We start from the raw sequence: 27,609 nt of genomic DNA, 5'->3' as shown, positions 1-27,609 counted from the left end.
GCTCCTTGGTCCCCCGGCGCCATGGCGGCCCCGGGCCGGCGCTGCCCGGGCTGCGGCTCCGCGGAGCTGCTGGAGGACGCGCTGTACGCGCAGCAGCAGTTGGTCTGCGCCGCCTGCGGCTGCGTGCTGGCCGAGGGGCTGCTCACCACCACCTACAGCGACGAGGAGCACTGCAGGGGTGCGGGGATCGGGCTGGGGCAGAGCCGGCCGGGGGGAGCTCGTTTGGGGTCGGTGTGACGGCCCCGCGCTGCCCGGGCAGCGGGTCCGTCCGCCGGGGCAGCGGGTCCGTCCGCCGGGGCAGCGGGTCCGTCCGCACGGGCAGCGGGTCCGTCCGCCGGGGCAGCGGGTCCGTCCGCCGGGGCAGCGGGTCCGTCCGCGGGGGCAGCGGGTCCGTCCGCCGGGGCAGCGGGTCCGTCCGCACGGGCAGCGGGTCCGTCCGCGGGGGCAGCGGGTCCGTCCGCACGGGCAGCGGGTCCGTCCGCGGGGGCAGCGGGTCCGTCCGCGGGGGCAGCGGGTCCGTCCGCCGGGGAAGCGCGTCCGTCCGCCCAAAAGCCGCTCCCAAGCGTGGTGTGTCCGTTGCAGGGTCAGACCCGCGCTGCCGGGTTTGGGGCTCGGAACACGGGCTGTGCTGCTCGGGGCGGTTTGAACCCCGTGGGGGGTTAAAAGCTGGTTAGATGAGGTTCTTATGGACATGGGTTAGTGACGGTGTTGGGTTAATGGTTGTGCCAGGGAAGGCTGAGGTTGGATTTAGGAACAATTTCTTCCCCAAAGGGCTGTGGGGCATTGAACAGGCTGCCCAGGGCAGTGCTGGAGTCACCATCCCTGGAGGGTTGGACAGACGGACATGAGGTTCTCAGGACATGGGGCAGTGGTTGAACTCGATGAACTTGAGGGTCTCTTCAACCAAAATGACTCTGTGATTCTATGATTTTAATCTCTGACGTGTCGGGGAGCGGCCCCGGGGCTGTTTGCTGGTTGTTCGCAGAGCAGCGATGGCTGGAGGGGCTCTGGCTCCTCAATGGGACTTGGTCCACTGGTTGTTTGCAGAGCAGCGATGGCTGGAGGGGCTCTGGCTCCTCAATGGGACTTGGTCCACTGGTTGTTTGCAGAGCAGCGATGGCTGGAGGGGCTCCGGCTCCTCCTGGGACTTGGTCAGTGCCCCCGCAGACCCCGCAGTTCTCAAGACTGAAATCCAGTGCTGTGGGCATTTCCCGAAATCTAAACGACACCTACCCCCAGGGTCACTGGTGTCACCTGCCCTGACACTGGCTGTTTTTCAGAGGTGGCGTATTCCCAGAGCACCGGCCAGAAGGAGCAGCTGAGCCGCTGCGTGCAGCAAGGTAAGAGCGAGCCCTACGCTCCCTTCCACCCCTATTCCCCCTTGCTGCTCTCTGCCCAGCTCTCGTTCGTTTAGTGTGTTTCTGATGCTCTCTGAAGGGGTGGAAGCCCTCGGAGCTGGCGGTAGAGCAGTTAGTTCTGTGTCCCACCAGCACCAGCCTTCAGCAAACCGCCTCACCTGCGCAGAGGGGCTCGGGAGGGCTTTTCGTGGTGTCTACAGGAACTGGGTGGCTCTTGCACCTTTGCCTGGGGCAGGATGAAAGCCGCAGCGTGATATCGAGGAGATGTGTGTATCGGGAGCTCCCTGAGCTGGTCTCTAAGGGCTGTGTCTTCTCACAGGGATCAGACGTGTCCAGGATCTCTGTAAAGTCCTGCAGCTCCCGACAGTGTTCGAGGAGACGGCCGTGTCCTACTTCCAGAGAGCCGTGCAGCACCCGGCCTTCCACCTGGTCAGCCTGGAGAAGAAGGAGCTCCTGGGCGGCTGCTGCGTCTTCGTGACTTGTCGGCAGCACAACTGGCCCCTGACCATGGGGACGATCTGCTCCCTCCTGTATGCGAAGCAGGAGCTGTTTGCCGGCATCTTCCTCAGCCTGCAGAAGGAGCTGGGGCTGTCGGTGCCGGCGCTGAGCCTGGCTGATCTGGTGACGACGCACCTGAACAGGTAACAGGGCTCGTTTCAGCGTCCCGTGGGTGGAAAAGGTGCTGAAATGCAGGGCAGGAGTCACAAGCACATGCAGGGTGACCTGTGCTGGGGCACCGAGGTGAAACCACATCATCCAAACCCGCGTTCCCTGGTGCAGCTTGCGGCCCCACGTGCTGGGGGGCACGTTTACCCAGAGCCCACAAGGCTGGTGCAGCATCTCAAATCCACTGTCTGGGAGCGTGTTCTGTTGTCCCTTGGGTGACAAACTTCATGGAGTTCTTGCTCCAGCAGCAGTCGCAGCACAACGGAGCAGCTGGGGGTGGACGTGAGCAGCCGGTGGAGCAGGACTGGTGTTGGCTGCTGGGCTGGGGGGAATGGCCCATGCATGCACTGCATTTTACAGACTGCGATGGCTTTTTTGCCTTGTTTTTCACAGCCTGGGCTGTGATTTCTCGTCCTGCCCTTTTCTCCCCAGTTTGGAGAGTGGCAGTGAGGTGACATGAGCAGAAGCCACTGCAGGTACAGGGTGTGTTTGTCCCAAAGGACGTTCCTGCCACCACATCAGTCGGGATGCGCAGTGAGGCTTCCCGGTGCCCTGGCACTGACGACGGGCTCTTTGCTCCTGCAGTTTTCGGCTGTTCCAGCACTCGGCTGACGTCCCCGCCCCGTTCGTGGAGGACAAGGAGAAGATGGTGGCCCGGACGCTGCAGCTGGTGGAGCTGGCCGGCGAGACGTGGCTGGTCACCGGCCGCCACCCCGTCCCCATCGTCACGGCCGCGGCTTTCCTGGCGTGGCAGTCGCTGCGGCCGGGCGCCCGCCTGGCCTGCCCCTTGGCGCGGTTCTGCAGGGCGGCGGGGGTCGACCTGCCGCCCCCGGCGCACCTGCGGCTGAAGGAGCTTCTGGACATCCTGCTGCGAATGGCCTCGCAGCTCGCCTGGCTCAGGGTCTTCAAGCTGGACAAGAAAACCGTGGTCAAGCACATCGGGGACCTGCTGCAGCACCGCATTTTCCTGCTGAAAAACGCCTTCTGCGTGGAGGAGGAAGAGGAGCAGCACGCTGCGGCCCCGGGCCAGGGCTCCCCCGGCTCTCCGTGTGCTGTGGCGCCGGAGAAGGGCTGTCCCGAGGGGAATAAACGCCGGCGGGAGGGCGGCGCGAGGCCGCTGCTGCCACCCTGCCTCATCCAGCCCAGGAAGCGGCTGCGGATGGCAGTCCCCAGCGCCACGGGCTCGGCCGTCAGCGGGGATGAGCCCATCTCCGACAGCGAGATCGAGCAGTACCTGCGCAGCCCCGAGGAGATCCGCGCCTTCAGCAAGGCCAAGGGCTGGCCCTGACGGCAGCGCCCATGGGGTCTGGAGGACGCTGCTCCGCTGGGACCAGAGGTGTGGCATCTGAGGGTGATGAGGGACAGCCCGCAGGAGCGGGGCTGCGGGAAGGAGCGGGCACTGTCCCCTGGGCTTCTGGACCAAAACGGGGCTTTTTGTGCAGTGACGGCGTGGGGTTGTGTTCTGTTGCTGTTATAAATAGATGGAAGCGCAGGTGCCGGGACTGGTTTCTGGATCCTCTCTCGCTGGTAGAAGGTGCTTTGGTGAGTCCCAGCCCTGCGGGGCGGGGGTGATGCCCAGGGGGACGCCTCCAGCACCTTCATGGTGCGGGATTTCCATAGCGCTGCTTTTCCAGGGGTGGTCTCCCCTTCTGGTGCTTCACCTCCTTTGTCAGAATGAGTTTGTGCGGGTCTGGGAAACACCTTCACCTGCCGAGGGAAAACTCCCCTGGTTTGGGTTAAATAAGGGATGTGCTGGAAATGGTGAAGCCGCGGTTTTGGGCGGCGTGTGCGGAACACGACATTGCTGCTCTCAATAAGACAGCGCCCTCGCCATGCCCGGTGTATTTGGACACAAGGTCTGTGAGAAATAACAGTAGATCTTGGCAGATTGGCAAATCTTTAATATATTAAACAAAACATATCTGCTAGAAACATTCTATTTATATAAAAATGCAAAGAAGACCCCTTTAAAGACATGTCTTTGGCATACGATCCCCTCCCTCCCCCGGGTTACTGCCAGAAGCTCTCTGTTGATACGATATGTCGTTCGCTTGTAATGTAAACAGACAAATAAAAAGTGTAATTAATAATACAAAGCTTTTTCTATAATACTGTCACAGTGCAGCAAGCAGATACAACAGCTCAGCATCGGCACCACCGCGTGGGCTGCGACACGGACACAAGGGTTTGAACTGCATCACACACTGGGTGCGCTGGAAAGTGCTTGGAGCCGCCGGGCGGGCAGAGGCGCCGCGGCAGAGCCCAGGTGAGCAGTTCCGAGCATGAGACAAATCCAGCGCTAAGTGCTTTTTCCTCCATGGCTTCGTGGTTCACCCGCGGCCCCCGCCTGGCCCTCGGCAGGTAGCTCCATAATTAAACTAATTTGCACACAGGAGAAGTGTGAATTGGGGGGAGGCTGCAGAGGGCAGAGGAGGCAGTGGCTGCAGCACAGGGCTGGGTGCTCCCCACCTCGGCTCCTCAGGAGCAGGGGGAACGGCTCCGGCACCTGCAGCATGGCTTTTTTGTTTTAATCTGCATTCTAGGGAAAAAAAGAAGGGAGGACTTGTTTTGAATTGGGAAAAATAAGTGCTTGTCCAGTTCCAGCCCTTCGACTGAACCGGGTCCCTAATTAATCAGCCAGGAACTGCCCCAGCACTTTCAGCTCAAGGCTGGTACCTGGGGGGTTTCTCTGTCCTCCTAAGCGCAAACCCAAGGGTTTTCTGTGCGTGCCGTCCCCGGGGCAGCTCAGGACCCGCTCTGGGCTCTGCCCCGCGCTCGGCTCTTTGGTGCTTTGGCGGAGGGTCGGTGTCGGCTCCGGCAGCAGCTCTGCCAGCCCGGCCCATTGCATAGCTGGCGCCTCTGCGGGCTCAGAGGCCTTTTCTGGCTGAGATTGTAGTGTCTGGCGTTAAACCAGTGCAGACATCGCCTGAGGCTCCTCTCACCTTGTGCTTGCTTCGCAATATGGCTTTTCCTTCGGCAGCCGCTTAACGCTGGCGTCTAACACTGATGGACCAAAACGTCAGCGTCTCCACTGGTTTCGGGGAGCAGCTGCTCTCCGGGTGGCTCAGCAGCAGCTCGCTAGGGTGACGGTGCCGGCGTGTGAAGGGCACTTGGTCCGGTCCCATTTTAGGGAATATTGCAGTCGCGGCAGGAGCGGGCTCTTGCCAAAGTGCTGGAGGGCTCACCCGCTCCTGGAGAACACTGGTGGGTAACAAGGCACTCGCATCACTCACTGATCTGTCTCTACATATATACATTCAATAATATAGCTTTGAAAAATAGACATTTGTTTCCTCTGTATATTATAAAATAGCATTTAGGATCAGTCTGAAGTGCCGTGCAGCAGTGACCGAAGCTCGGCTGCAGTTGGGGCTGCGGAGGAGCCAGGACACCCCACGCCCCCGGGATGCTCGGAGCCCCCCCAGGGAGCAGGCTGGGCTCAGCACCACCCCAGCCCGGGGGAGCCGCAGCCCCGGCCACGCTGCCCATCCCGCTAGTGCACGTGGCGATTCCCGCAGCATCGCAGCCTCGAGGCACCGCGGCTGCGGCTCCCGGAGGGAAATTCTGCGGCGCTGCAGCCGTCTGGTCCTTCTCCACCTTCACACGGTGGTTTCGCTCTTCCAGAGGCCAGTCTTCATGCCAGCCGCGCCGTCGGCGCTGCCCAGGTCCATGTCGTACTTGCTGCCCTTGAGGCCGCCGTTGTGGCTGCCCAGGTTGAGCGGGTAGGAGCGGCGCTTGGCCTCGCGCTCGGCAGCGCTGTGCCGCGGGTTGTCCCTCCTCCGGCGAGCCGCGGCCAGGTCGGGCGCCCGCCGGCCGCTGTCGCTGCCTTCCGAGGGGCTGGGACCCCCCTCCGTGTCCTGGGGGGGCCGCGGGGCCGTGCGGCCGCCGCTGCCGGGGCTGTTCCTGCCGCTGTGGTAGCTCTCGGAGTGGCTGTTGTGCAGGCTGCCGCTCTCGCTGGAGGGAAGCTCCGAGGACGGGCCCCGCAGCGTTTTCAAGCGGTGATGCTTCCCGTCGCGGCACGGCTTAGTTCTGCCGCGGTGGCCGCGGCGGCCGGGGAGGTTGCTGGCGTGCCGGGCGCTGCCGGCGGTCCTGCCCTCGGCCGGGTCCAGCTCCAGGCTCTGGGCCAGCTGCAGGTTGGTGAGTTTGCAGCGGCCACCGGCTGAGCCTGCGCTGCTGGGTGAGGAGGAGGAGGAGGCTGCGGAGCGAGCCAGCTCCGGGTCGCAGCCGATGAAGACCTGCGAGCCGTCCCCCGGCGCCAGCCCGGGGTGCACGTACGCCTGCATGGGCAGCGCGTTCCTGTAGGACGGGCAGCAGGAGAACCAGGAGTTGAGGACGTCCCGGCGCCGGACGCAGTGGTGGGTGAAGATGAAGAGCCCCAGAGCCACGGCGGTGACGCCGTAGAGGCAGCTGAAGATGATGTTCAGGTACCAGCGCTGGGACACGGCCAAGGCGCCGAACGTCCACAGGGCCACGTACAAGACGTGGGTGGCCACCAGCGCCCAGAATTGCACCTGCAGAGAGTAGACACCGTCCTGCTCGGGACAGGGTGGCCCCGAGTTCAGTGTCACCGAGATGGACCCGGAGTCCGTCAGGAGGTCCCCGGCAGTGCCCAGCCGCGGCGGTGGCTCCAGCGGCTCGGGGACATCTTTCCGGTGCGACGGCTGGCACTGGAGGCTGAGTGCAGCGCAGAGGAAGTAAATCCAGGTGACCAGCAAGATGAAAGCCACGGGGACGTAGAAAGCGCCCAGGCTGGGCCGCCACACCAGCCAGCAGCTGCATGGGGAAGGGTTGGTGAGCAGAACCTGGTTGTCACACAGCCGGCAGCAACGTGGCACCGCGATGCTCGGCATCCCCACCCCAACGGGACGGGTTGGTGGCAGCCTGGCTGCTGCTTGCCCAACATATAGGATCATTGAATCATTCTGTTTGGAACAGACCCTCAATATCATCAAGTCCAACTGTTCCCCCTGTCCTGAGAACCTCACGTCCGTCTGTCCAACCCTCCAGGGATGGTGAGTCCAGCACTGCCCTGGGCAGCCTGTTCAATGCCCCACAGCCCTTTGGGGAAGAACGATCCCACCAGCCCTTCCCAGGCTGCCGGGATTCCCAGCCCCACCGGTTCCCCCGCCCCGGCAGGGCGTGCAGCGCGTTCAGGGAGGAGGGCACAGGGGGGTACAGACACTTACTAGGGGTTGTTGTCGTGGTAGTTGTGGATGTTGACGGCCGCGGTGATGCCACAGATGATGAGGGGGATCCCGCCGGCAATCAGGTAGAACCTGCATGGAGGGGACGGTGTCACCATGTGCCCAGAGCGAGCCCTCGGGGAGCACGGACTTGTGTGGCAGAGCGAGTCCTGCCCCAGGCTGTGGACACGGGGCAGGGGATGCTGCCCTGGCTCCCCATGGGGCTGGGGAGGGAAGGGGCGCCCGTACCGGAGCATGGGTCTGGGGGCCGGCTGGGACGCGTCCCCGTCCGGTTGCCGCGGCGCCTTCCAGGTCAGGTCCCTGTAGAGCACCCGGGCCGTCACCGCCATCCACAGCAGCGTGGAGAGCGAGGAGTAGTGCAGGATGATGCCGACCTGTGGAGAGAGGCGGCGGCTGGGACGGGGGGGGCTCCAGCGCGTGGGATGGCAGAGCAGCCCCGGGCAGCGGCGGAGCTGAACCCCCTCCCCGGTACCCACCGCCTGGCAGACGATCAGGTACCCGGTGAGGGTGATGCCTCCCGCGAAGACAGCGGCCGTCATGGCCATGTGGAAGCAGAGGTTGAGCAGCATGTGCCAGCCCTTGCGCGGGATGAGGATGGTGCTGGAAGAGACACACGGGTGCCCGTCAGCGGGGGATGCGCTGCAGTGTGCGGAGCCGCGGCTCCTGCTGCCCCGAGGGGGCTCGGCACAGCCCGGCCCTGAAGCCACGGCACGCACATGGGCAAAGGACTTCGAATCTCAGAATCATTCGGGTTGGAAGAGACGCTCAACCACAACCTAAATCTAGCACTAAACCATGTCCCTAAGAGCCCTGTCTATAAGCTGTCCAGCCCTCCAGGGATGGTGACTCCAGCACTGCCCTGGGCGGCCTGTTCCAATGCCCCACAGCCCTTTGGGGAAGAAATTGTTCCTAAATCCATCCTCAACCTCCCCTGGAGCAACTTGAGGCTGTTTCCTCTTGTCCTATCACTTGCTCCTCTGGAGAAGAGAGCAACCCCCTCCATGCTACACCCTCCTTTCAGGTGGCTGCAGAGCCAGCAGGACACGTCCTGCCACACCGCGACACAGGAGCACTCACCCGTGGTTGACGATGTAGGTGATGATGGTGGTGAAGAGGCAGAGCAGCAGCACGGCCGTGCAGGTGTACATGGCGGGGTGTAGCACCTCCCCGGCACCCCCCGCCTCGCTGGGGAAACCGCTCAGCTCCTGCACGGCACAGCACAGCCCGTCACCCCCACGTCACCCCCACGTCACCCCCACGTCACCCCCACGTCACCCCCACTGCCCCCCAGGCGAGGCTCCCGACCCCAGCGCTCCCCACACCTACCATGAGCACGGCCACGTTGCTGAGGTGGCGGCAGTGCAGGGAGGTGACGTTGGGCTCCCGCGATGCCAGCTGGCAGCCCTCAGCGCTCCAGCCCCCCATGCCCCCCAGCACCTCAAAGTTCCAGTACGCGGCCACGGGGTCTGCGCCCTCCCCGGGGTGCCGCAGGGACACGGCCACCGGCTCCGAGAGGTTCCCCACTCCGCAGCCATCTGCGGCGACAGAGAAAAGGGGTGAGCGAGGCAAGAGAGCCCCTGCCTGCTCCCCGAAAGATGAGGGAACCCCCACCCCACCCCACAGGCACAGTGCCCCTCCCAAGGATGGCTTCGCTCTGCAAGGAGCCCCATGGAGCTCCACTGAATTGTGGAGGTTTGTGCTCCAGCCCCTTCCCCAGCTCCGTTCCCTTCTCTCAACCCGCTCCAGCACAGGGGGACGCTCACTGCCCTGGTCCACCCCCGAGAAACCCCCGCATAGGGCACCCCCAGTCCCCACATCCCCTTACAGGTCCCGGCGTAGATGACGGGGGTGGCCACGCTGCGGCGCTTGCCGTCGTCGGCCAGGCGGGAGGAGTTCCCGGTGCTGCAGAAGAGTTTCCCGTTGCGGAAAACCAGCAGCTGCAGTTTGCAGTCGGCGAGCGGCGCGGCCGGGACGGGGCTGGCGAAGAGGCTGGGGGGCAGCTGGATGGAGGCCAGGGCGATGCTGTTCTGCGGGGACACGGGGGACGGTGAGCAGGGGACACCCCCTCTGTCCCCCCCGTCCCCCGGTGTACCCGTACCTTGATGTGGAAGCTTGTCAGGGAGATGTTGGGCCGTCCCGTGGTGCAGCGCAGCCGCAGCTGCTGGTCGGGCGTGGGCTCAGCGCCCCGCTCGGCCGGGGGGGGACGCCCGCCCAGACCCCCATCCCGCCGCTGGAAAGCCACACAGCTCAGCCCCACGTAGCTCTCGGGCTTCACCACGTACGCCTCGAATGCGATGTTGCGGGAATTCTGCCAGGCACAGCACCGCGGGGTGGACATCAGCCCTGGCATGGGCAGAGACCCCCCGGCATGGGCAGAGACCCCCCAGCATGGGCAGAGACACCCCAGCATGGGCAGAGACACCCCAGCATAGGCAGAGACACCCCCTGGCATGGGCAGAGAGACCCCCCCAGCATGGACAGAGACACCCCGGCATGGACAGAGACACCCCGGCATGGACAGAGACACCCCCTGGCATGGGCAGAGACACCCCCTGGCATGGGCAGAGACACCCCGGCATGGACAGAGACACCCCAGCATGGGCAGAGACACCCCCTGGCATGGGCAGAGAGACCTCCCCCAGCATGGACAGAGACCCCCCGGCATGGACAGAGACACCCCGGCATGGGCAGAGAGACCCCCCAGCATGGGCAGAGAGACCCCCCAGCATGGGCAGAGAGACCCCCTTGGCATGGGCAGAGAGACACCCCGGCATGAGCAGAGAGACCCCCCCCAGCATGGACAGAGACACCCCGGCATGGGCAGAGAGACCCCCTTGGCATGGGCAGAGAGACCCCCCAGCATGGGCAGACAGACCCCCCGGCATGGGCAGAGACACCTCCCAGCAAGGGCAGAGAGAGACCCCTGGCAAGGGCAGAGCCCCCTCACCAGCAGCCCATCCACCCCCTCGCCCCCGTGCAGCCCCCTCACCACCGCCATGTGCTGGGCGTTGCTGCCGAGCGTGCGGGCCGCGATCCTCTCCAGGGAGCGCACGATGCTGGAACAAGCCTTCTCCTCCTTCTGCGACATCCACAGGATGTGGTCGTCCACCAGCATGATGTTGCTGGCCATCTCAACAATCACGTCCGGCAGCTGCAAGGACAGCAAGTGGGTCTAGTACGGTGGCAAATACCCCAATTCGTGCTTTTTCCGCCCCAAAAGCACCTGGCGGGGCTGGGGACAAAGCAGCGCTCATCACCTGCTTGATCTGGTCCACGTAGCCGATGAACTTCTCAATCATCTGGGCCACGTAGAGGACATCGACCATGTCCGAGAAGTTGGCCGCCTCGGCAGTGTAGACGCGGAGCTGGTGAGCCAGGGTCAGGGCGTTGGAGGCGTTGATGGGCATCTGTGGGGCGGCACGGCCAGGGGGACAGTCACCGCCTGCACCGCCCCCCCCGGCACGGCCGGCCCCCCGGTGCCCGGCTCACCAGCACGAAGGTGTAGAGGACGCGGGTGATGTCGTTGGTGTAGAGGCAGTGCGAGTAGTCGCCCTCCTCCCAGCGCCCGGCGCGGTCGCAGCGCCGCCACGCCTGCTTCTCCCCGCCGGCAGAGCCCCCCCCGGCCGGCCCCGCCGCGAACGGGTGCTGCAGGCACGGCTGGTACGCGGTGATGCCGGCCAGGGTGCGCGGCCACCTGGGGGGACAGAGAGCGCTGAGAGGGGGCACGTGGGACAGCAGCACCCCCGCTGCACCCCCAGCGCCAGAGCCCTTGTGGAATCACAGAACCGCTCGGGCTGGAAAAGCCCCTCAGACCATCAAGTCCAACATAACCCAGCTCCTCAACTTGCTCCAGCACCTCAATATTATTAATAATGAACCTCGCTGATCTCCAAGGGACACCACAGCCCCCCAGCAAGCCCCTGTCTCCCCACAGCTTGGGGGGGCTGGGGGTGATGCTCCCCAAAAAGCTGCTGCCCCCCAATCCCAGCTCAGCAAAGTGGGAAGCAGCAGGAGGGGGGTGGGCACCGCTAATTTAAGCCAGATTGCCTATACCAGTAATTTATATTCCGTAGCGGCCCCGCCGGGGTTACGGAGCCGCCCGGAGCCTTTCGTCTCGTGCCAGAGAAATTCCAACACCTCCGCTGCCGGAGCCGCCGGCACGGGAAGCCCTTCAAAAGCCCCCGCGCCCCCCGTTAATCGCTCCCAGACCCCGTCACCTGCGGCGAGCCCCCTGCCCGGCACGCACTGTGCACCCTGTCCGCGTCCCCACCTGAAGTCCCCGCGGTTGTTGGTGACACGCTCGGCGGGGCAGTAGGATGCGGAGGTCTCCAGCACCACGATCTCCACCTTCTTGCTGACGTTGCCCTGGGCGGTGGAGACGGCACACTCCCACTCGCCGGTGGCCGAGACATGGATGTTGGACAGGATGAGCTCGCTGCGGGCAGAGGGGACACGCTGGCACGGTGGCTCTGCCCCACAGAGAACCACTGCAGTGCTCCCCTAAGCATGGGGACGTGGGGACACAGACCATGAAGCACAGGAGGTGCCCACACTTGGCAGCCCGCTCACTGCACTACCAGTAAGCCCCGTGGCCATGAGTGTCTGCCCTGTCACATCTCCATCCTGTCCCCATCCCTGTCCCCAACTCCATCCCTATCCCCATGTCTGTCTCTATCCCATTTCCATCACCTTTCCCATCCCATCTCCATCCCCATCCTCATTCTCATTCCAATCCCATTTCCATCCCCATCTCCATCCCCGTTCCCATCCCATTTCTGTCCTCATTCCCATCCTCATTCCCATCTCCATCCCCATTCCCATCTCAGCCCATCCCTTCTCCATCCCCATTCCCATCCCAAATCCCATCCCCATTCCATTTCCATCCTCATTCCATCTCCATCCCCATTCCCATCCCCATCCCATTTCCATCCTCATTCCATCTCCATCCCCATTCCCATTCCCATCCCATTTCCATCTCCATTCCCATTCCCATCTCATCCCATCCCTATTCCCATTGCATCTCCATCCCCACTCCATCTCCCTCCCCATTCCCATCCCATCTCCATTCCCATTCCTATCCCATCTTTCTCTCCATCCTCATCCCACCTCCATTCCCATTCCCGTGTCATCCCATCCCATCCCTATTCCCACCCCCATTCCATCTCCATCCCCATCTCCATCCCATATCCATCCCCATTCCCATCTCAGTCCATCCCTTCTCCATCCCCATTCCCATCCCAAATCCCATCCCCATCCCATTTCCATCTCCATCCCCATTCCCATCCCAAATCCCATCCCCATCCCATTTCCATCTCCATCCACATTCCCATCTCATCCCATCCCTATTCCCATTGCATCTCCATCCCCACTCCATCTCCCTCCCCATTCCCATCCCATCTCCATTCCCATTCCTATCCCATCTTTCTCTCCATCCTCATCCCACCTCCATTCCCATTCCCATGTCATCCCATCCCATCCTATCCCTATTCCCACCCCCATTCCATCTCCATCCCCATCGCCATCCCATATCCATCCCCATTCCCACCCCACCTCCATCTCCATCCTCACCCCACCTCCCTGCCCACCCCCCCAGACCTGCTGATGAAGGTGCAGTCGTGGATGAGGCTCTCCTCCACGATCACCCCGGCCCGCTCGTCCCCCTCCACGGGCTGCCGGTTGTGGTACCAGCGGATCTGGGTGCTGTTGTCCAGGTAGGTGGCCGTGCACTGGAAGGGCAGCCGGTCGCCCTGGAAAACCACCTGGCGCAGCGACGGGATGAGGTGGTGGGTGTGCAGCTCCGGGGCACCCGCTGCGGGGGACACAGGCGTCCAGGTGAGCCCACGTCCCCCCGCCGCCGCCGCCCCGTCCCGGCCCCGGCTCACCGCAGCGGAGCTGGCCGTCCTGCGTGCCGCGCAGGGGCACGGCGCGGAGCTCCCGGGGGTACACGCACACCGTCCGCTCCGAAATCTGCGCCGAGCGGCCGCGAGCCCAGGGCAGCACCCAGCGCAGGTGGCAGTCGCACGTCAGGTACTCGGTGGCAAAGTCCCTGCAAGGGACAGCGTCACGGGCGCCTGGGACACGCCACCAGCCCCTAGACCCCCCACACGGATCCCTCCGCGTGCCCAAATCCCAGAGCGCACACTCACACGACTTTCAGGGAGGGGAGCTCATCGAAGACGCCAGGCGGAAGGCTGGAGAAGATGTTCCCAGACACGTTCCTGTGGGGTGGGACAGAAGTGGTGTGGGGGGACCTGGGGGGGGCAACACTTCCCAGGGGCACCGGCGAGGGTGGGCATGGGGATGGTCAAATTCTCCTTAGTTAGATGTTCTATTTCTTAGGTGACAGTAGAGACAATGTTTAGTGTAGCTAAACACTCTTATAAACAAATACATCTACATTTGCCGCAACAAAGACAGACGCGAAGCTGCTGGCTGTAGACACTCAGCCTCTTTTTGTACTATTTGACATATCACTGTCTCTAGTTTTGCTTTACTAACCCACCTTTGTATTAGGTTAGTTTTTTAACCACCTTGTGATTTTATGCCATGCATTAACCACTTCTTTCTGCCATCAGCTGCGCCATCTCACTAACCGTCCATTCTCCCTTACGTCTTTTCCATTTTGCACTCACTTCCATATGGCTTTAATCTATTTTGTTCTTCTTTCCTCCTCTAAATGGCAACTTCCAGCTGGTAGCTGTGACGCAGGTAGATGAGCCCAACGAGCCCCGCGCAGGAGCTGGCACCGTGACAGCGCCGAGGTGCGAAACCAGCAGCGGTGCCCCAGGGCAGGGGCTGGGGGCTCTGCTTGGGGAACGGGGGTTCCCAGGGGGTCCCCAGGGAGGTACTCACAGCCGGAGGAGGTTGGGGAGCCCCTGGAATACACTGGCGCTCAGGCAGCCGATGCGGTTGTTGGAGAGGTCCCTGCAAAGCAACGGGGGGGTTGTCAGGGCTGGGGGGTCCCCGTTGTTCCCACTGGACCGACCCCGGGGGTCCCCAAGGGGCTTCACCAGCACTTACAGGCGCTTCAGCTCAGGGAGGCCGAGGAAGGCGCCCGGCTGGACTGTGCTGATCAGGTTGTTCTTCAGGTCCCTGTGGACAGACACAGACCTCGGGGTGTGCAAGAGCCTCGTTAGCAGCTTTCCGTCCTACTTCCCCCTCGTTATCACTGCAAAGGGTGCAGGGAAGGCACAAGGTTCCCCAACACTTACTGGGGGGACGCCAGCCCCCATGCACCGTGGAGCCTTGTGCACCACAGAGCATTGCGCCCTGTGCACACCAAGGGGCTGCTGTCCCCCAACACTGCTCCCCAGGCAGCCGTGCCCCAACGGGTCATCTCCTGCCCGCTGGATGAAAGCACATCCCAAGTATCAGCACGGCCCCAGGAGGGTTTTGTGTCCCGTAGGAAGCTGGTTTGGGTTATTAACCTGACTGGGGGGACATATCTAATCAGCCGCTCACCGGGCGTGTGGCATGCACAGGGTGCCGGTGGCATCAGCCACCCCATCCAGCCCTGGGGACCAGAGAGGCGGTTCCTGCCGAGCTCCAGCGCTGGCCCGGGAAGGAAATGGGATCCATATGGCAATGGCACGTTTATTATAGCAGTCTGCACGGTGCTCACCCGCTGCTCCATGGCCCTGGGGACACCGCTGAGCTGCAGCCCCTGCTCCAAGGCTTGCCCTCCCCAACGGGCAGAGACACGGCCCGCCGGCTGCGGTGGCGGGGGCTGCAGGCAGCGGTGCAGGCAGGGTTGGAGGCAGCGGTGCAGGCAGGGATGGAGGCAGGGATGCACAGGGGCCAGGTGAGTGGCAGTGCTGAAGGAACAGCTCCGGTCACCTGCACTGTCACTGTCACCGCCACCACCCGCCGCTCCAACACCCAACCTGCAAACACCCATTCCACAAACACCTGTTCTGCAAACACCCATCCCGCAAACACCTGCCCAGGGAGAACACCCACGCCAGCCCCTGTCCCACCGGGGGACAGGGAGAGGTCCCCAGGGACCCCCACCCAGCCCCAGCACACGTGCTGCAGGCACGAGAAATGGCCATGGGGAGAGGGGTGGCGATGGCTGAGCCCGCGGCCACAGCAGCAGCTCCCGCGCACAGCAGCGCCCACCGCAGCCCGGTGCAGACAGACAGACGGACAGACTCCATCCCCATCACTGCTGTCACCCGCAGAGCCCCCTCGCAGCCCCATGGGGGAAGCGCCGGCCCCGGCGAAGGGCAGGACGTTCCCAAGCAGGGCAGCGCTAATGAGCGCGGTCGCCTCGCCTGCATACCGGCCCCGCTCAGACTCATTAATCTCATTACGGCGCTACAAATCACCCGAGAGGCCAAGCTGCGAGCCTGGAGGGGTGGTGGCCCATAGGGACACCCCGCGCACGGCAAAGACCCCAGGAATGGCTCACCCCCATCATGGGGGGACATCGAAGCACCCATAGCGGGTGGCCAAGGGCCCCATGAGCCCCAGGAGGAGAAGTGAGGGGCCCCAGCGCCCCTGCCATGTCCCTGCTGTGCCAGCGCGGTCCCTCCATGGGGCACATCTGCGCCGTGGCCCTGGACCAGCCCGATGAAAACAATTATGGCTCCTGTCGAAAGCAATCAGGCACAGAGCGATACTGCTGGCCCGGGACGGGGAGCGCTGCCCACGGCCCCCCCAGCCACGCTGGCATCCCGGCTCCGACCCACGTGGGGTTTCGGCACGGCAGAGGTGAGCGGAGGTGACACGGGACAGCTGCTCTTCCAGAACATGGAGACTTTTAGGGGGACCCCGGGGCTGCAGAGCCATGGTCCCCCCAGGGACGCCGGCAGCCGGGTCACCGTCACACCAGGGGGGCGTCCGGTGGCAGGAGCTCCGTGCAAGAATGTGCGAGACCCTCGTGGGGCCGCGGTGGGGAACAAAATGCCCTCAGTGTGCCGGTCCCTGCTCCTGCATACCTACAGATCAAACCCATATGGGGGCCATAAATCTCCCCTTATTACAGCTCCCTCCATAGAGATGCCTTTCATGGAGAGATAAGAAAGTTGACTTTGTTCGGGGGGACAATGTCGCTTTTCATACCGGCCCCCACAGAGTGCAGCCCCCCCGGTGCCTCCCGCCCCAGCGCCGCTCCTGGGGTCCCCAAGACGCCTGCGGGTGCCGATGGCAAACCCTGCGCCCGGTGCCGATGGGCGAACCCTGCACCCAGTGCTGGCCGTGCCACAGCACCCGAGAGCGACGTCTGGAGCGGGACGGGCACCTGCCCTGCCTGCACCCCAGGGAAACCCTGCCTGCTCCCCACCCCGACCCCCAGCCAACCACCGGGCACTCACAGCTTCTCCAGAGCCTGCAGCCCGAAGAAAGAGCCGTTCTCCAGCACCGTGATTTTGTTGTTACTCAGCAGCCTGTGGGAAGAGCAGAGGGAGAGCAGCAGCCCCGTTAACGACCTGCCCGGCAGCCCCATTCACATCGCGGTGACCCGTGGGGCTGGAGCAGGAGCGGAGACGGTCAGACCCACCGCGACAAGCGGCAGCTCGGGCCGTGCTGCCGGGGTGGTGGTGTTGGCAAAGCCTTGGGGACAGGCTTGCGCGGCCAGGTGGCGACATGGGATGCAATGGCGCGTTGGGATGCCACATGTGGTCCACACGCGTGGCAGTGCCAGGTTGGAGGCGCCCAGGGCTGTGCCAACTCTCAGGGCATCCCCGCTCCTGCATCCGGCCCTGGGGGCAAGGGGCTGCAAATGTGGGCAATGAGACCCCCACCCCAGCACGGAGAAGGCCTCCCCAAGGATCTGCAGCTGGGAGGGGGGCCCATGGCACCCCCAGCTCTTGCCCCCAACCAGCCTGACCTCCCTCCAGTCATCCGGCCATGCCGGGAACCTCCCAGCGCTGAGATTTCATCCCAAAGTAAACAGCTTCGCTGGCCAAAGGGGCCCTTGCGGGCTGACGGGGGAGCGGGGGGGCGCACGCACCCGGCAATTGAGCCAGGAGCTCATTAGAGCGCGGCAGCGGCAATTAGCAGAGCCAGACCCAGCCTGGGGACAGGACGCGGCTCTCGGGGACCGGCGGAGACACCGGCGATGCTCCCGCCGGCAAACGACGGCCAGGGCCGGGGGGGCAGCGGGAGCGCAGCCTGAGCCCTGCCCGGGGGGGCACCGGGAAAAAAGGCTCATTGAGGGCCGGGCGGGCTGTTTACACACGGGCGGCTCCGCAGCCGGGCTGAATGGCGGCTGTGTGCGGAGCCCCGGCCCCCCGGACAGGGACCGGCCCGGGGGCTGCGCTGCGGGGAGGGGGCTGCCGAACCCCCCAGGACAGGGCTGGGGGACAGCCCCCCGCCCTGGGACACATCCTGTGCTGATGTGGAGCCACCACTGGGTACGACGGGACCCTGTGACCCGGCCGGTGGCACCGCCAGCCTCTAATTGCTTCCACCAACTGGTGGCCAGTGCCACCTCTCACCCTGTCCTCCCCGTGGGGACCCCGCTTTGGTGGGGCTCAGTGAGCCCCGATGCCGGCAGGGATGGTCCCAGGGCAGCATCGGTCCTGGAGCATCCACAGTCCCACAGCACTGCACCCCATGGCACACAGCAGCCCCACAACACATGGCAGCCCCACAACACACGGCAGCCCCACGGCACCCCACAATTCCCCGTCATGGCATTGGACGCTGCTCAAGGCCATGCCGGCTCCAACAACTCCAGAAGGTTTCAATTCCAGCGAATTTCACAACCCAGCAAATCTCCCACAGGCTGCGCACACATGGGGGGACATCAGCCCCAGTCTGGGGGCTGAGCCGGGGACACGCTGGACCCTGCTCGAACGGCCCTTTGGGACCACGGGAGCTGCAAACGCAGAAACCAGACGGGTGCACGAGACTCTGGTCTCAGACCTCCCATCTCTGCTCCCATGCCGTGTCTCGGGGTGGCAGGGGGGTCACGGCCAAGGACACGCGTGGCCTTTGGGCAGGGCGGGGCCAGGCACCCTGCGCAAACCAGACCCAGTCACATCAGAGCCTTCCAAGGCGTTGCATGGGGTTACGACCACGGGTGTGCTGCCAGCACAGCAGGCAGAGAGCAGGCAGCTGCCCGCACGAGCGGGGGTCACCGCACCAGAGAGATCCCCACCACCCCCGGGGCTGACCCCGGGACACTCGCTTTGTTCCCAGACCCCAGGGACCATCCGCGCCTCTGCCATAAAAAGACAACTTCCCGCCTTAAAAGGCAAAAAGCTCCCGCGGCCCCCAGGGAATCGGCCCCCCCTGTGATCCATGGCCAGGACACCCGGCCAGCGACCGCCCCACGGCCGGCAAAGCAGTCGAGGGCAAAGCCACCCGTGGGGACCACGGCCATCGGGAGGGACCGCGGCCATCGGGAGGGAGCGGCCATCGGGAGGGACCACGGCCATCAGGAGGGATCGCGGTCATCGGGAGGGAACGGCCATCGGGGAGCGCGGGACTGACCAGGACCCGGCCCAGCGCAGGGGACACTCCGAGCTGTGGGCTCTGTCCCTGCAGCCCCCGCTGCTCAGTGCCTGGTCTGCCCTTCATTAAGGACAAGAGATCCTCGACTAAAACGAGCGTTTGGCACACAAAAAGGATTGCACCGACAGTAACGATTTAGCCAGAAGTTTCTTCCCGATAAAGCTTTTTCTGGGTAGCGATCCTGGCTCCTCTTCTCCCCGTCCTGCAGGAGACAGCTGGGTCACACTTCCCTGTTACAACTCACATCCTCAAACACAGTCTTGTTTTGGTTTTGCTGTTTTTATGGATATTATGTTCCAAAATGTTTTCCTTTTGTTTTTTCCCAGGAAGTTCCCATCAGGCTCCACAGGACTTCCCGGCCCCACGCGTCTCCTGGCGGCAGAGCCATGTGCGGGTCCCCATACTATTCCCTTACCGGACATTAACCGAGACACCCCAAAATACGGTGCAATAAGCGTACCCACGAGGCCACCCTGACACGGGGGTCACAGGCGAGCAGCCCCCGAGCTGCATTGGGGCCGCGGGACCCTGCACTGGGACCCTCAGCACACAGGACGGGGGTCAGAACCAAACCCCTCAGCTGGATTTCAAACCCCAAGAGCTGCCCCTGTTCTCATACCTGGATTGGGGAGGGCAGCAGATGGGGGGCTGGAAGCAAACCCCATTGCCCCCGGTTCCCGTGGCTCGCCGTGGCCAAGGTGGCCATTGCCACTGGTGGGCAGGGGTTGCGGCAGTTGCCCAGATGCTCGTGGGGTCTGCGCGGGGCTGGGGGTGCAGAAGGGCCGCGGTGCCTCCAGGTCCCAGCCGTCTGAGGGCTTGGCAGCCCATGAAAGCGCAGCTGTGCTCCTCAGAGCCGCCGCTCCGCTGTGCCTTGGAACCAGCCCAGCCTGGGACCGCGCACCTCGGCAGCGCCGGCAACCGCTGCGGCAAGAGGTGCCCCCAACAGTGCCAGGAAGCGCCATGGTAAGAGGTGTCCCCCAGCCCGGGCTGGGAGCAAAACGACGGGCACAGGGCGATGCAAAGGGCTGTGGACCCTGCAGACACCCCCAGCCCTCGACACCCGACCACCCTCGTGCTCCAGCATCCTCCTGCCTGAGCCGGAGCTGCAGCCGCCCTGAGACCCCCGGGCACCGTGCTGCGTGGGCGGGCGGCTCCCGTCGCCACCGGGAAAATAATCAGCTAATTGAGCGATGGCTGGCAAAGTCTCTCCGGACAATGCGGGGATTAAGGACCAGAGCATCGAGCCCAACGGAAACGACGGGGGGACGCGCAGCAGCAGGGACGGGGGCGGCCGGGCAGCGGGAGGGACCCCCCAAGGAGCATCCTCCTGTCCCGGGGGGATTCAGCTTTGGAAAGGGCTCAGCATCCTCACTCCAACCCGCCCGCACTGGAGCTCTCAGGGCTCGGACCCCGTGAAGCTGCAGGTGGGGAGATAGAGAGATCCCTTCCTCTTGTTTGGGCTTTTTTGGGTGTTTTTTTCATCTCAAAAAGAGGAGCCAAAAGCGAAAAAAACAAGTTTGTTTTTTCAAGCGTGCTGGAATCCACTTGGATAAATAACGGCTCCAGAAACTGGGCTGCTGAAACAATAAACTTCCTCTGGACCCAACCAAAAAAGGACGCGGGGAGACGACGGCTCCCCGGCCCGGGTGAGCGGCACAAGCAGCGGCGCAGAGGTTAATAAGGGGGGGCCGCGGTGGGGGCGGGAAGGCGGCTCCGCTTTGCTCTCCAAGTGCATTAATTCAAAGCATATGCCCGCAGCAGATACGGCGCAGGCTGCGCCCCAGCAGAGCTGCTGCTCCGCACGGGGAACCGAGGAAGAGCAGAGGGGCCCTGGGGCTGGCGAGAGGTGCCGAGGGCTCGGGCACCCCGAAGGGCTCTGGGGGCGGCAGCGTCCCGGGGGGACCCACAGCTCCCAGCCCAGCGGCGCTGGGGACCCCCCGACACGGCTGGTGCCCCCTCCCCACTTAGTTTGGGCGCTTGGGGGCTCTTCCCTCCCCACGCCGTGCGCGGGCGTCGCTCCAGCCCTGCGTCACACCGGGCTGCTTCGGATGGTGGAGATTATTGTTCCAGCCCTCGGCTTTTGTTAGCACAGGAAAAATCAGCCCCGGAGAGAGGGCGAAACCTCCAGAGCCGGGATGCACCGGGCAGCACCACGACCCACAGCCCCCGGGTAAACCAAACCTGCCGGAGCCACAGCCCAAGAAACACCAAAAAGCTGAAAAGGTTTGAGAAAGACACGATCCGCAGGGCACAGGACAAACTGGCCTTGGAGAGGGGAGTTCAAGTAGAACTGGAAATTGGTCATAAGTCAAAGCCCTCTATTCCCTGCAGACAATCTGTAATTTCAGTGCAATCAAGCTGTGCACATAAATGAGGCCTGTGCTGGGATTCCACATCTGGAAGAGGTTTGGGCTCCCGCCCGTGTGACAGCGGGGCTGGGGCGGCCGGCGGCGAGCTGCGCCTCGTTAGGGCCACGGTGCTTTTTCCATCAGGCGATTAGCAAAGGGGTCAGCTGGAGGGGGAGGGAATTAAAGCCTTGTTAATACACGTGTGCAGAGCCCTGGCACCTCGCAGTGCGCTGGAGGGGCGTCCCCAAGAGGTGCCAAAGCCCCAGCCCCACACCACACGGAGCTGGTGGCCTGGGCAAAGCGCTGTGCCCCGGGCTGTGTCGGTGCCAGCTCTGCTGAGAGCCGCAGCCGGCAAGCTGAGCAGGTCTGCCAGTCACCAAGGGGTTACAACGCAATCTATAGGGCTGGCACCCATCCCCTTCCTCCCCGCGATGTGCTGGGGTCAAGAATTAATCTCCAGGTATAAAACAGGGCAGGTGCCTGCAAACACACGCCTTGCAACATCTGTGGGCATTGCACGGGGATATCGCACCCCTGGGAGCATCGCCCTGCTCGCCAGCCCCTACATGTGTCCCCACACATGTCCCCACGCTGGCTCCCTGCACTTCTGTCCCCCGCATCATCCCTTCAGCTCCACATCTGCGGGCGCTGCTTTGCTCCCTCCCGGAGCGGCGATCCCTGGAGGGTCCGAGGGAGAAGCCGCTGCGGCTCCACTCGGCAGACGGCTCCTGGTGAGAAGCCGCTATAGCCCCCGGGACGCGGGGACACGGTGGCCGAGCCCAGCGCTGGCTGCAGGACAGGTCCTGGGGCCACGGGCGTCCCTCGTCCCCCGCTCTGCCCATCCGCTGGCTGCAATGCCAGCGAGCATTCCTCAGGTGCGGGGGTAAATAAGCAGCAGCTGCCACAGAAGCAGCCCTGGATGCCTCAGCGCAGGCCTAATAATTAAAGATAAATAAAGAAGTAAATCGAGAGTGTGGGAAAAACCCAAATGAGACCCAGGGTGAGGGACCAGCAGGGTGGCAGACCCGGCCTCCTCGGGTCAGCAGCTGCTGGGAAGAGCCTGGTCCCGCGCACAGCACCAGCCGCTCGTCGCCACGGACACAGGCGCCCGCTGCCAGGCCAGGGCGGACACAACCGAGCGGGGCTCTGCTTTCCAGTGTTATCCCGCACACAACACACCCCACACTGCCTGCGACCGGGGCAGCGCTGACGCTGAGCATCCCTGGGGCATGGAGGGGACCGGAGCATCCCCAGAGCATCCCTGGGGCATGAGCAGGAGCCCTGCTCAGACCTGGAACACCCGCAGGGCTCCAAATTTGGCCGTCCCCAGCAGGGTGTCCCCATAGGCACGTGCAGCCCTTGCCACGTGCCCGGGCTCTACTGCCTCCTCTGCTCCCTGCCCGCACCCCAGCGGCTCCAGGAGACGCTCCCAAAGCCAGAGCCTCTGGTTTTGATTGTTCCATCTGGAAAGGGTTTAGAATAAATCATGTTTACTGCACGAGAGCAGAGCCCAGGGTCACCGCATATTTGTAGGTTCCTGCCTACGCCTGTAGGTTTCATGTCACGTTTTAGTGGGATCGTGTAATGCCCTAAACGCTTCTGCACAGTCATCCTGGCCCCTCGGAGGGAGCCGGCCCGGCACAGACAGCTCCAAACCCCATCCCACCAGCACATCCCACCAGCACCAGCAAATCCCACCATGGCCACTTGGCCAGCACGGGGCTCAGCTCCTGCTCAGCATCGCGGTCACACTCGCCCAGGCTGGAGAAAGCACCAGAGCAGGCAACTAATCAGGCGCTTTTCTCACATACAAATTGGCGAAGGACTCAGAAATCCCTGCAGGTATTTGCAAGGAACTAACGTGTAAGAAAAAGCCATGGGAAGAAAGAAAGAAAGAGCAAAGCCACTCGAGGGACAGTGCGAGACCAGAGCTCTCCCTGCCCCGCAGCCTCCCATGTCCCGCACGAGGGGAAGCTCAGGACAAACTCCGTGTTGTTGTTCCAGAATGACTTACAGTTTCATTACAGCCATTGTGCTCCAGCCCCTGCCAATGGCACCTACGCACAGGCACGTCTCATGGCCACACTCAACATGGGGACAGTGGCATCAGCTGGATCCCCTTTGCAGCCACCCCATTTTCACAAAACAAACATCATCCCCCCAAAGCGAAGCCCCTTGGCAGCCAACGGCACACGGGAACCAAGAGGTGCTTAGAAATAGCAGCGACTTGGGCACAGAAGCAGCAACGCGACCAAGTGGGTTCAAGCATGAGAGCAGATGGGACGAGGAGCGCAGTGGCCTCCAGCCCAGCTCCACAGCATCCGAAAACACACCCAGCAGCAGAAGGCGGGGGCCGAGGCCACGGGCACGCTCGTGGGCACAGCCACCCTCGTGGGACAGCGCTGGGCGAACGCGACGTTCCCTCCAGCAACGGCGCTGCCGGCCCTGCCCTCCAAACCAGATTTTAATTCAAACGTCTCCTCTGGAGTTATAAATAAACCCTGCAATTGCCGCTGCAGCGAGCAGGCACGCCAGCTGCCCGCGCAGCCCAGCCCTCCCGGCAGCCAGCGCAGGGGCGGCTTTTGGGGGAGAAACGGCGGCTTTGGACCCTTTGCACAAACCCCAAACCACTCACCGCCCCTAATCTCTTTTCAGAAAATATTTTCAGCAAGAGCCGTCACTTTCAAACAAAAACATCCTCCCCCGGCGCTCAGGCAGCGGAGGGAAGCGCGGAGGAGCCGTTTCCTGGATTTCCAGCTCCTGTCCCAGCTTCAAACCCGGGCGCACTGGGGGGACAGCGGGTCCGTCCCGTTATCCCGCCCCGCCCCGCCGCGGTGCCATTTACACGCAGTTAACGCACAACCGAACGAGCTTTCCTTGGGAAGGATTCACTCACTAAGTGAAAAAATCAGTGGAAAAAAAGTCGCGGTTGGCGCGGCGCTCCCCGACACGGGGGGACTTTATCCCCATCGTCCCCCTTGTCCCCGCCAGCACCTGCCCGGCCCCGGTCCCCGGGGACACGGAGCGGGCACGGAGGGGGCTCAGCGCGACCCACGCGTGGGTGCTCGCTCTCCTTGGGGACGCGGGGCGGACGGAGAGCGATGTCCGGGGCCGGGGGCGATGCCCGGGGCCGGGGGCGATGCCCGGGGCCGGGGGTGGCGGGCGATGCCCGGACGCGGTACTCACAGCGTGGCGGTGCCGTCGGGCAGCAGGCGCGGCTCGGGCGGCGCGGGGAGCCCCCCACCGGTGCAGACCACCCTCCGGCGGGGCGCGGCGGGGCCGCCGGGGGCTTTGGGCCGCTCGGTCCCGCACTTGCAGCCCAGGCTCTGTGCGGGGCAGCTCCGCGCCGCTCCCCCTCCGCTCAGAGCCGCCGCCAGCAGCACCAGCGCCGCCGCCCGCCGCATGGCCCCGGCCGCGGGCCACGGGCTCCGGGCTCCGGCTCCGCGCCCGCCGCCGCCCCGCTCCCCGGGGCGGCTCCGGCGGCGCCGCCTCCCCCGCTCCGCCGCGCTCCGCAGCCGGCCCTGGCGCCTCCCCCGGCCCGCCCCGCCCCGCCCCGGCCCCGCCGAGGGCATCGGCTCCGCTCCCCCTCCCCGGGACCGGAGCCTGCGTGGGGGAGCGATGCAGCCCCCGCGGGCCGGGGCCGGCGTTCGGAGCGGTCCTGGGGAGCCGGAGCCTGCGTGGGACAGAGCTGGAGCCCCCGCGGAGCTCCGTGCGGTCCCACGGGACCAAAAGCCACGGCTCTGCACCCACCCGAAGGACAGAAGCTCCAGCCCCACAGTCCCGAGCTGGAGCGCCGGGCATCGCCGGGGAGGGCTGGAGTCCTGCGCGGTCCATACGGGCCGTGGTGTGACACCTCGAGCGGCATCCCGGCGGTGACAAGCACAGGGTGCCGTGCCCAGGGTGGTGGCACACACGGGACCCACCAGGGCTCCTGCAGGTGGGGGCTCTGTGGCCTCCCAGCGCCTGCTGGGATCCCCCTGCGCAAACTCCCAGGGTTCACTTCATGGTCGTGCCGCTCTGTCCCTCCCGGCCTCCGCTCCAGAGTTAACGCTCTTCCCTTCTTGCCTTCCCTGTTTGCTTCACCGGTTTTCACTCTAAGTTCAATATTTTGATTACCGCCCCCCCCCCATCCCCGCTGCCCCTTGCGCTGCCCCCGGACTCGGCTTCTCCGAGGCCACGGCTCGCTGCAGCCTCAAATCAAAAGGGATCAACCGCCGGCAGTGAAGTCTCCGGGACCCCGTGCCAGGGAGCGGAGGATGAGGGTCACGGAAGGACGGCAAGAGGCGACTCTGGGAATGCGGTTTCTCTCCAGGACCAATAGTTCCTGGAGGGGAAAAGAAATTTACTCCTTTCTCCAAATAAATACAACTTGCTGTGGCTGTGGGCGTTGGAAAGAGGAGACACTCATCAGCACACACTCCCCAGCTGTTTCCACATGCGCTTTTGTTTGGGAGCAGAAGCAGCCCCGTTCCCGCACAGCTCGTTACCAGCGCTCACCTCGCTCCTCCAGCTCTGCCCGGCTCGGGCAGTGAAAACCCAAACAATGTACCCACATCATCTTCCCCACACCCCCCTTCTTTTTCTCTTTCTTTTTTCCTTTTCTGCACAGAGCAAAGTTTCCAGCGCAGAACTGACCCCCGTGCTCAGCGCCGCAGGATGCTGGTCCCAGATCCTGCGGCTGAAGCTGGAAGAGCAACAGGAAACCGCCCGTGTCCAGTATCCGCTCCGAGATCCTGCAAGCATCTGCACAGCATGAAACCCCTCCCCAGAAATAACGCGGTGAGCTGTGCCCCCCCTTTAAACGCTGCAGAAAGCACGAGGGGGCTTCGAGCCCGCTGCTCTCCCCGGGGGGGAAGAGACGGCGTGTCTGGGGTCTGATTTAGACAACAGCACAGCACACCCAGCACCAAACAGGGAAATCGCTGCGGAGCACAGGGCTCAGACGCCTCCTTTCGCTGCATTCAGCCCTAAATTAAGGAATTCTTACCCTGTTTTGTTTCTCCTCTGTAGGAAGAGCCAGGGAGATGCTCACACTCCTGTTCCTATCTCCTGAAGCTCTGACCCCAACCCAAACACAACTGCTGTCCCTCTTCTTCCCCTTGCTCGGGACAGCGGCTCCGCAGCCGGGCTGGAATGGGCCCTGGGAATCCCGGCGCTAACCAAGAGCCTAAGACAGGAATGGATTGGGCACCGATCTCGGGCCATGGAGGACGTTGGTCAGTGCTGGCAGCACCCAAGGGCAACCAGAACTCTGGAGCTGTCTCCACAACACGTTGAAGCGATCAAGCCACTGTACGTGGCCTCGAGAATTTCAATCTCCTATAAAATTACTTCTAAGAACAGCCAAACCTTGTCCAAACCAGTAACAAATGTGAAACACCCAGCCCCAGCCCCGCTACGACGAGCGGAGCTCAAACAACACTTCCCACACGCTTCGAGCCCAACGGAGTTCAGGTTCTTTCAAGTACTTCCAAGCTCCTCTCCGTGCTCTCCCGGCCCCGACCGCTCCTGCCCAGGAGACAACGGGGCAACCTGTTTGAAACCCCATCGCCACGGACGTGCCGGTGCCGGCTGCCAAATCCCTCCCGTTCCAAAGTAAAAGGGCTGCTCAGCCGCTGCCGGCACAGGGAAGGACAACAAGCACAGGACTCTCTAAACCCCTTTCACTGGGATCCAATAAAAACCTTGGCAGTTGCCGGCCTTCCTGCCGGAAACCCGATATCCCAGAAATAAACACATCTCCCACTTTGAAGGGCGGCAGCGGGTTCTGCGCGGGGCCCAGCGGCTCCGGCCGCCCCAGGGGTCTCACCTGCCCGCGGCATCCCCGGCGGCAGCGCAGGGAACAGGCCAAAACGCTCGGTTTTCTCATGCGAACCGAGCAAACGTGATGGCGGGCACCGGGACTGGGCCCGGCTGCGCCCCCGGGTGCCGCACATCTGGAGCGGATGCCTTCACGTAGCATCGCTGCGCTCGGCCCCCGCTGCCTCCCCGCACATCTGCTGCCGGCACCGCAGCGCAGCCCGCGCCGGATCCGGCGGGGAGGCCGAGCACAGGTCCTGCGCTTTGTAACACAAAGGGTATTATCTGATGAAAGATAAATCAAGCTTTGCACATGAACGGGAGCGAACGGTGCCCGGACTGTCACCCAATGGGCATCGGACCTTGCGGGGCTCACCAATCTCAGCAAGAACCTCTAACGGGAGAGGCTGCTGCTCCGGTACCTCCTCCTGAGGATGAGGATGGCCGGAGGCAGCCAGCTCATCTTCCTGGGAGCCCGGACAGGAGAAGCAGCACCACATCACCCCACCCGGTCTCTCCAACGGTTTCATTCCTTCCAGAGGCAGCCAGGTCTGCGCCTGATGCTCCCCAAGCCCCCGGGAAGAGCTTTTCTCCATGTCAAGTCCAGCTCCGTGCACCGGCACAGCCAGCCCCCACCCAGGGGACATTGTCACCCAGTGAAGATGAGTGTCACCTCGGGGAGCTGCTGGGACCCCTGGGGCTGTGCCTTTGCTCCGGGAGGTGACGGCGCCCGCGCCACCAGGATGGGAGTCGCGAGGGAGGAGGAGTCCCCAT

At 63.7% G+C, this 27,609-nt stretch overlaps 2 protein-coding genes across 2 annotated transcripts; one reads left to right on the top strand and one right to left on the bottom strand.

Annotated features, from left to right (window-relative positions):
* Positions 1-4: 4 nt before the first annotated feature.
* On the top strand, positions 5-4,120 carry BRF2 (BRF2 general transcription factor IIIB subunit). The gene is made up of 4 exons (XM_065856614.2): positions 5-178; positions 1,281-1,340; positions 1,678-1,999; positions 2,610-4,120. The coding sequence occupies exons 1-4, from the start codon at positions 22-24 to the stop codon at positions 3,310-3,312; spliced, it is 1,242 nt and encodes a 413-aa protein (XP_065712686.1). The 5' UTR covers positions 5-21; the 3' UTR covers positions 3,313-4,120.
* Positions 3,905-24,514, bottom strand: ADGRA2 (adhesion G protein-coupled receptor A2). Its single transcript, XM_065856613.2, has 19 exons — positions 24,223-24,514; positions 16,543-16,614; positions 14,249-14,320; positions 14,081-14,152; positions 13,375-13,446; positions 13,111-13,274; positions 12,824-13,037; positions 11,499-11,663; positions 10,718-10,922; positions 10,486-10,635; positions 10,218-10,379; positions 9,327-9,536; positions 9,054-9,255; positions 8,555-8,763; positions 8,306-8,433; positions 7,705-7,828; positions 7,457-7,602; positions 7,211-7,300; positions 3,905-6,797 (listed from the first exon to the last, which is right to left on the bottom strand). Exons 1-19 carry the CDS (start codon positions 24,438-24,440, stop codon positions 5,624-5,626), a joined length of 3,849 nt encoding a protein of 1,282 aa, XP_065712685.1. The 5' UTR covers positions 24,441-24,514; the 3' UTR covers positions 3,905-5,623.
* Between the last annotated feature and the right edge of the window lie 3,095 nt (positions 24,515-27,609).

The sequence above is a fragment of the Patagioenas fasciata genome, chromosome 26 (genome assembly GCF_037038585.1).
Source record: "Patagioenas fasciata isolate bPatFas1 chromosome 26, bPatFas1.hap1, whole genome shotgun sequence".
In the NCBI taxonomy this organism is placed as follows: Eukaryota; Metazoa; Chordata; class Aves; order Columbiformes; family Columbidae; genus Patagioenas; species Patagioenas fasciata.
This window is presented reverse-complemented; position numbering and strand designations above follow the sequence as displayed.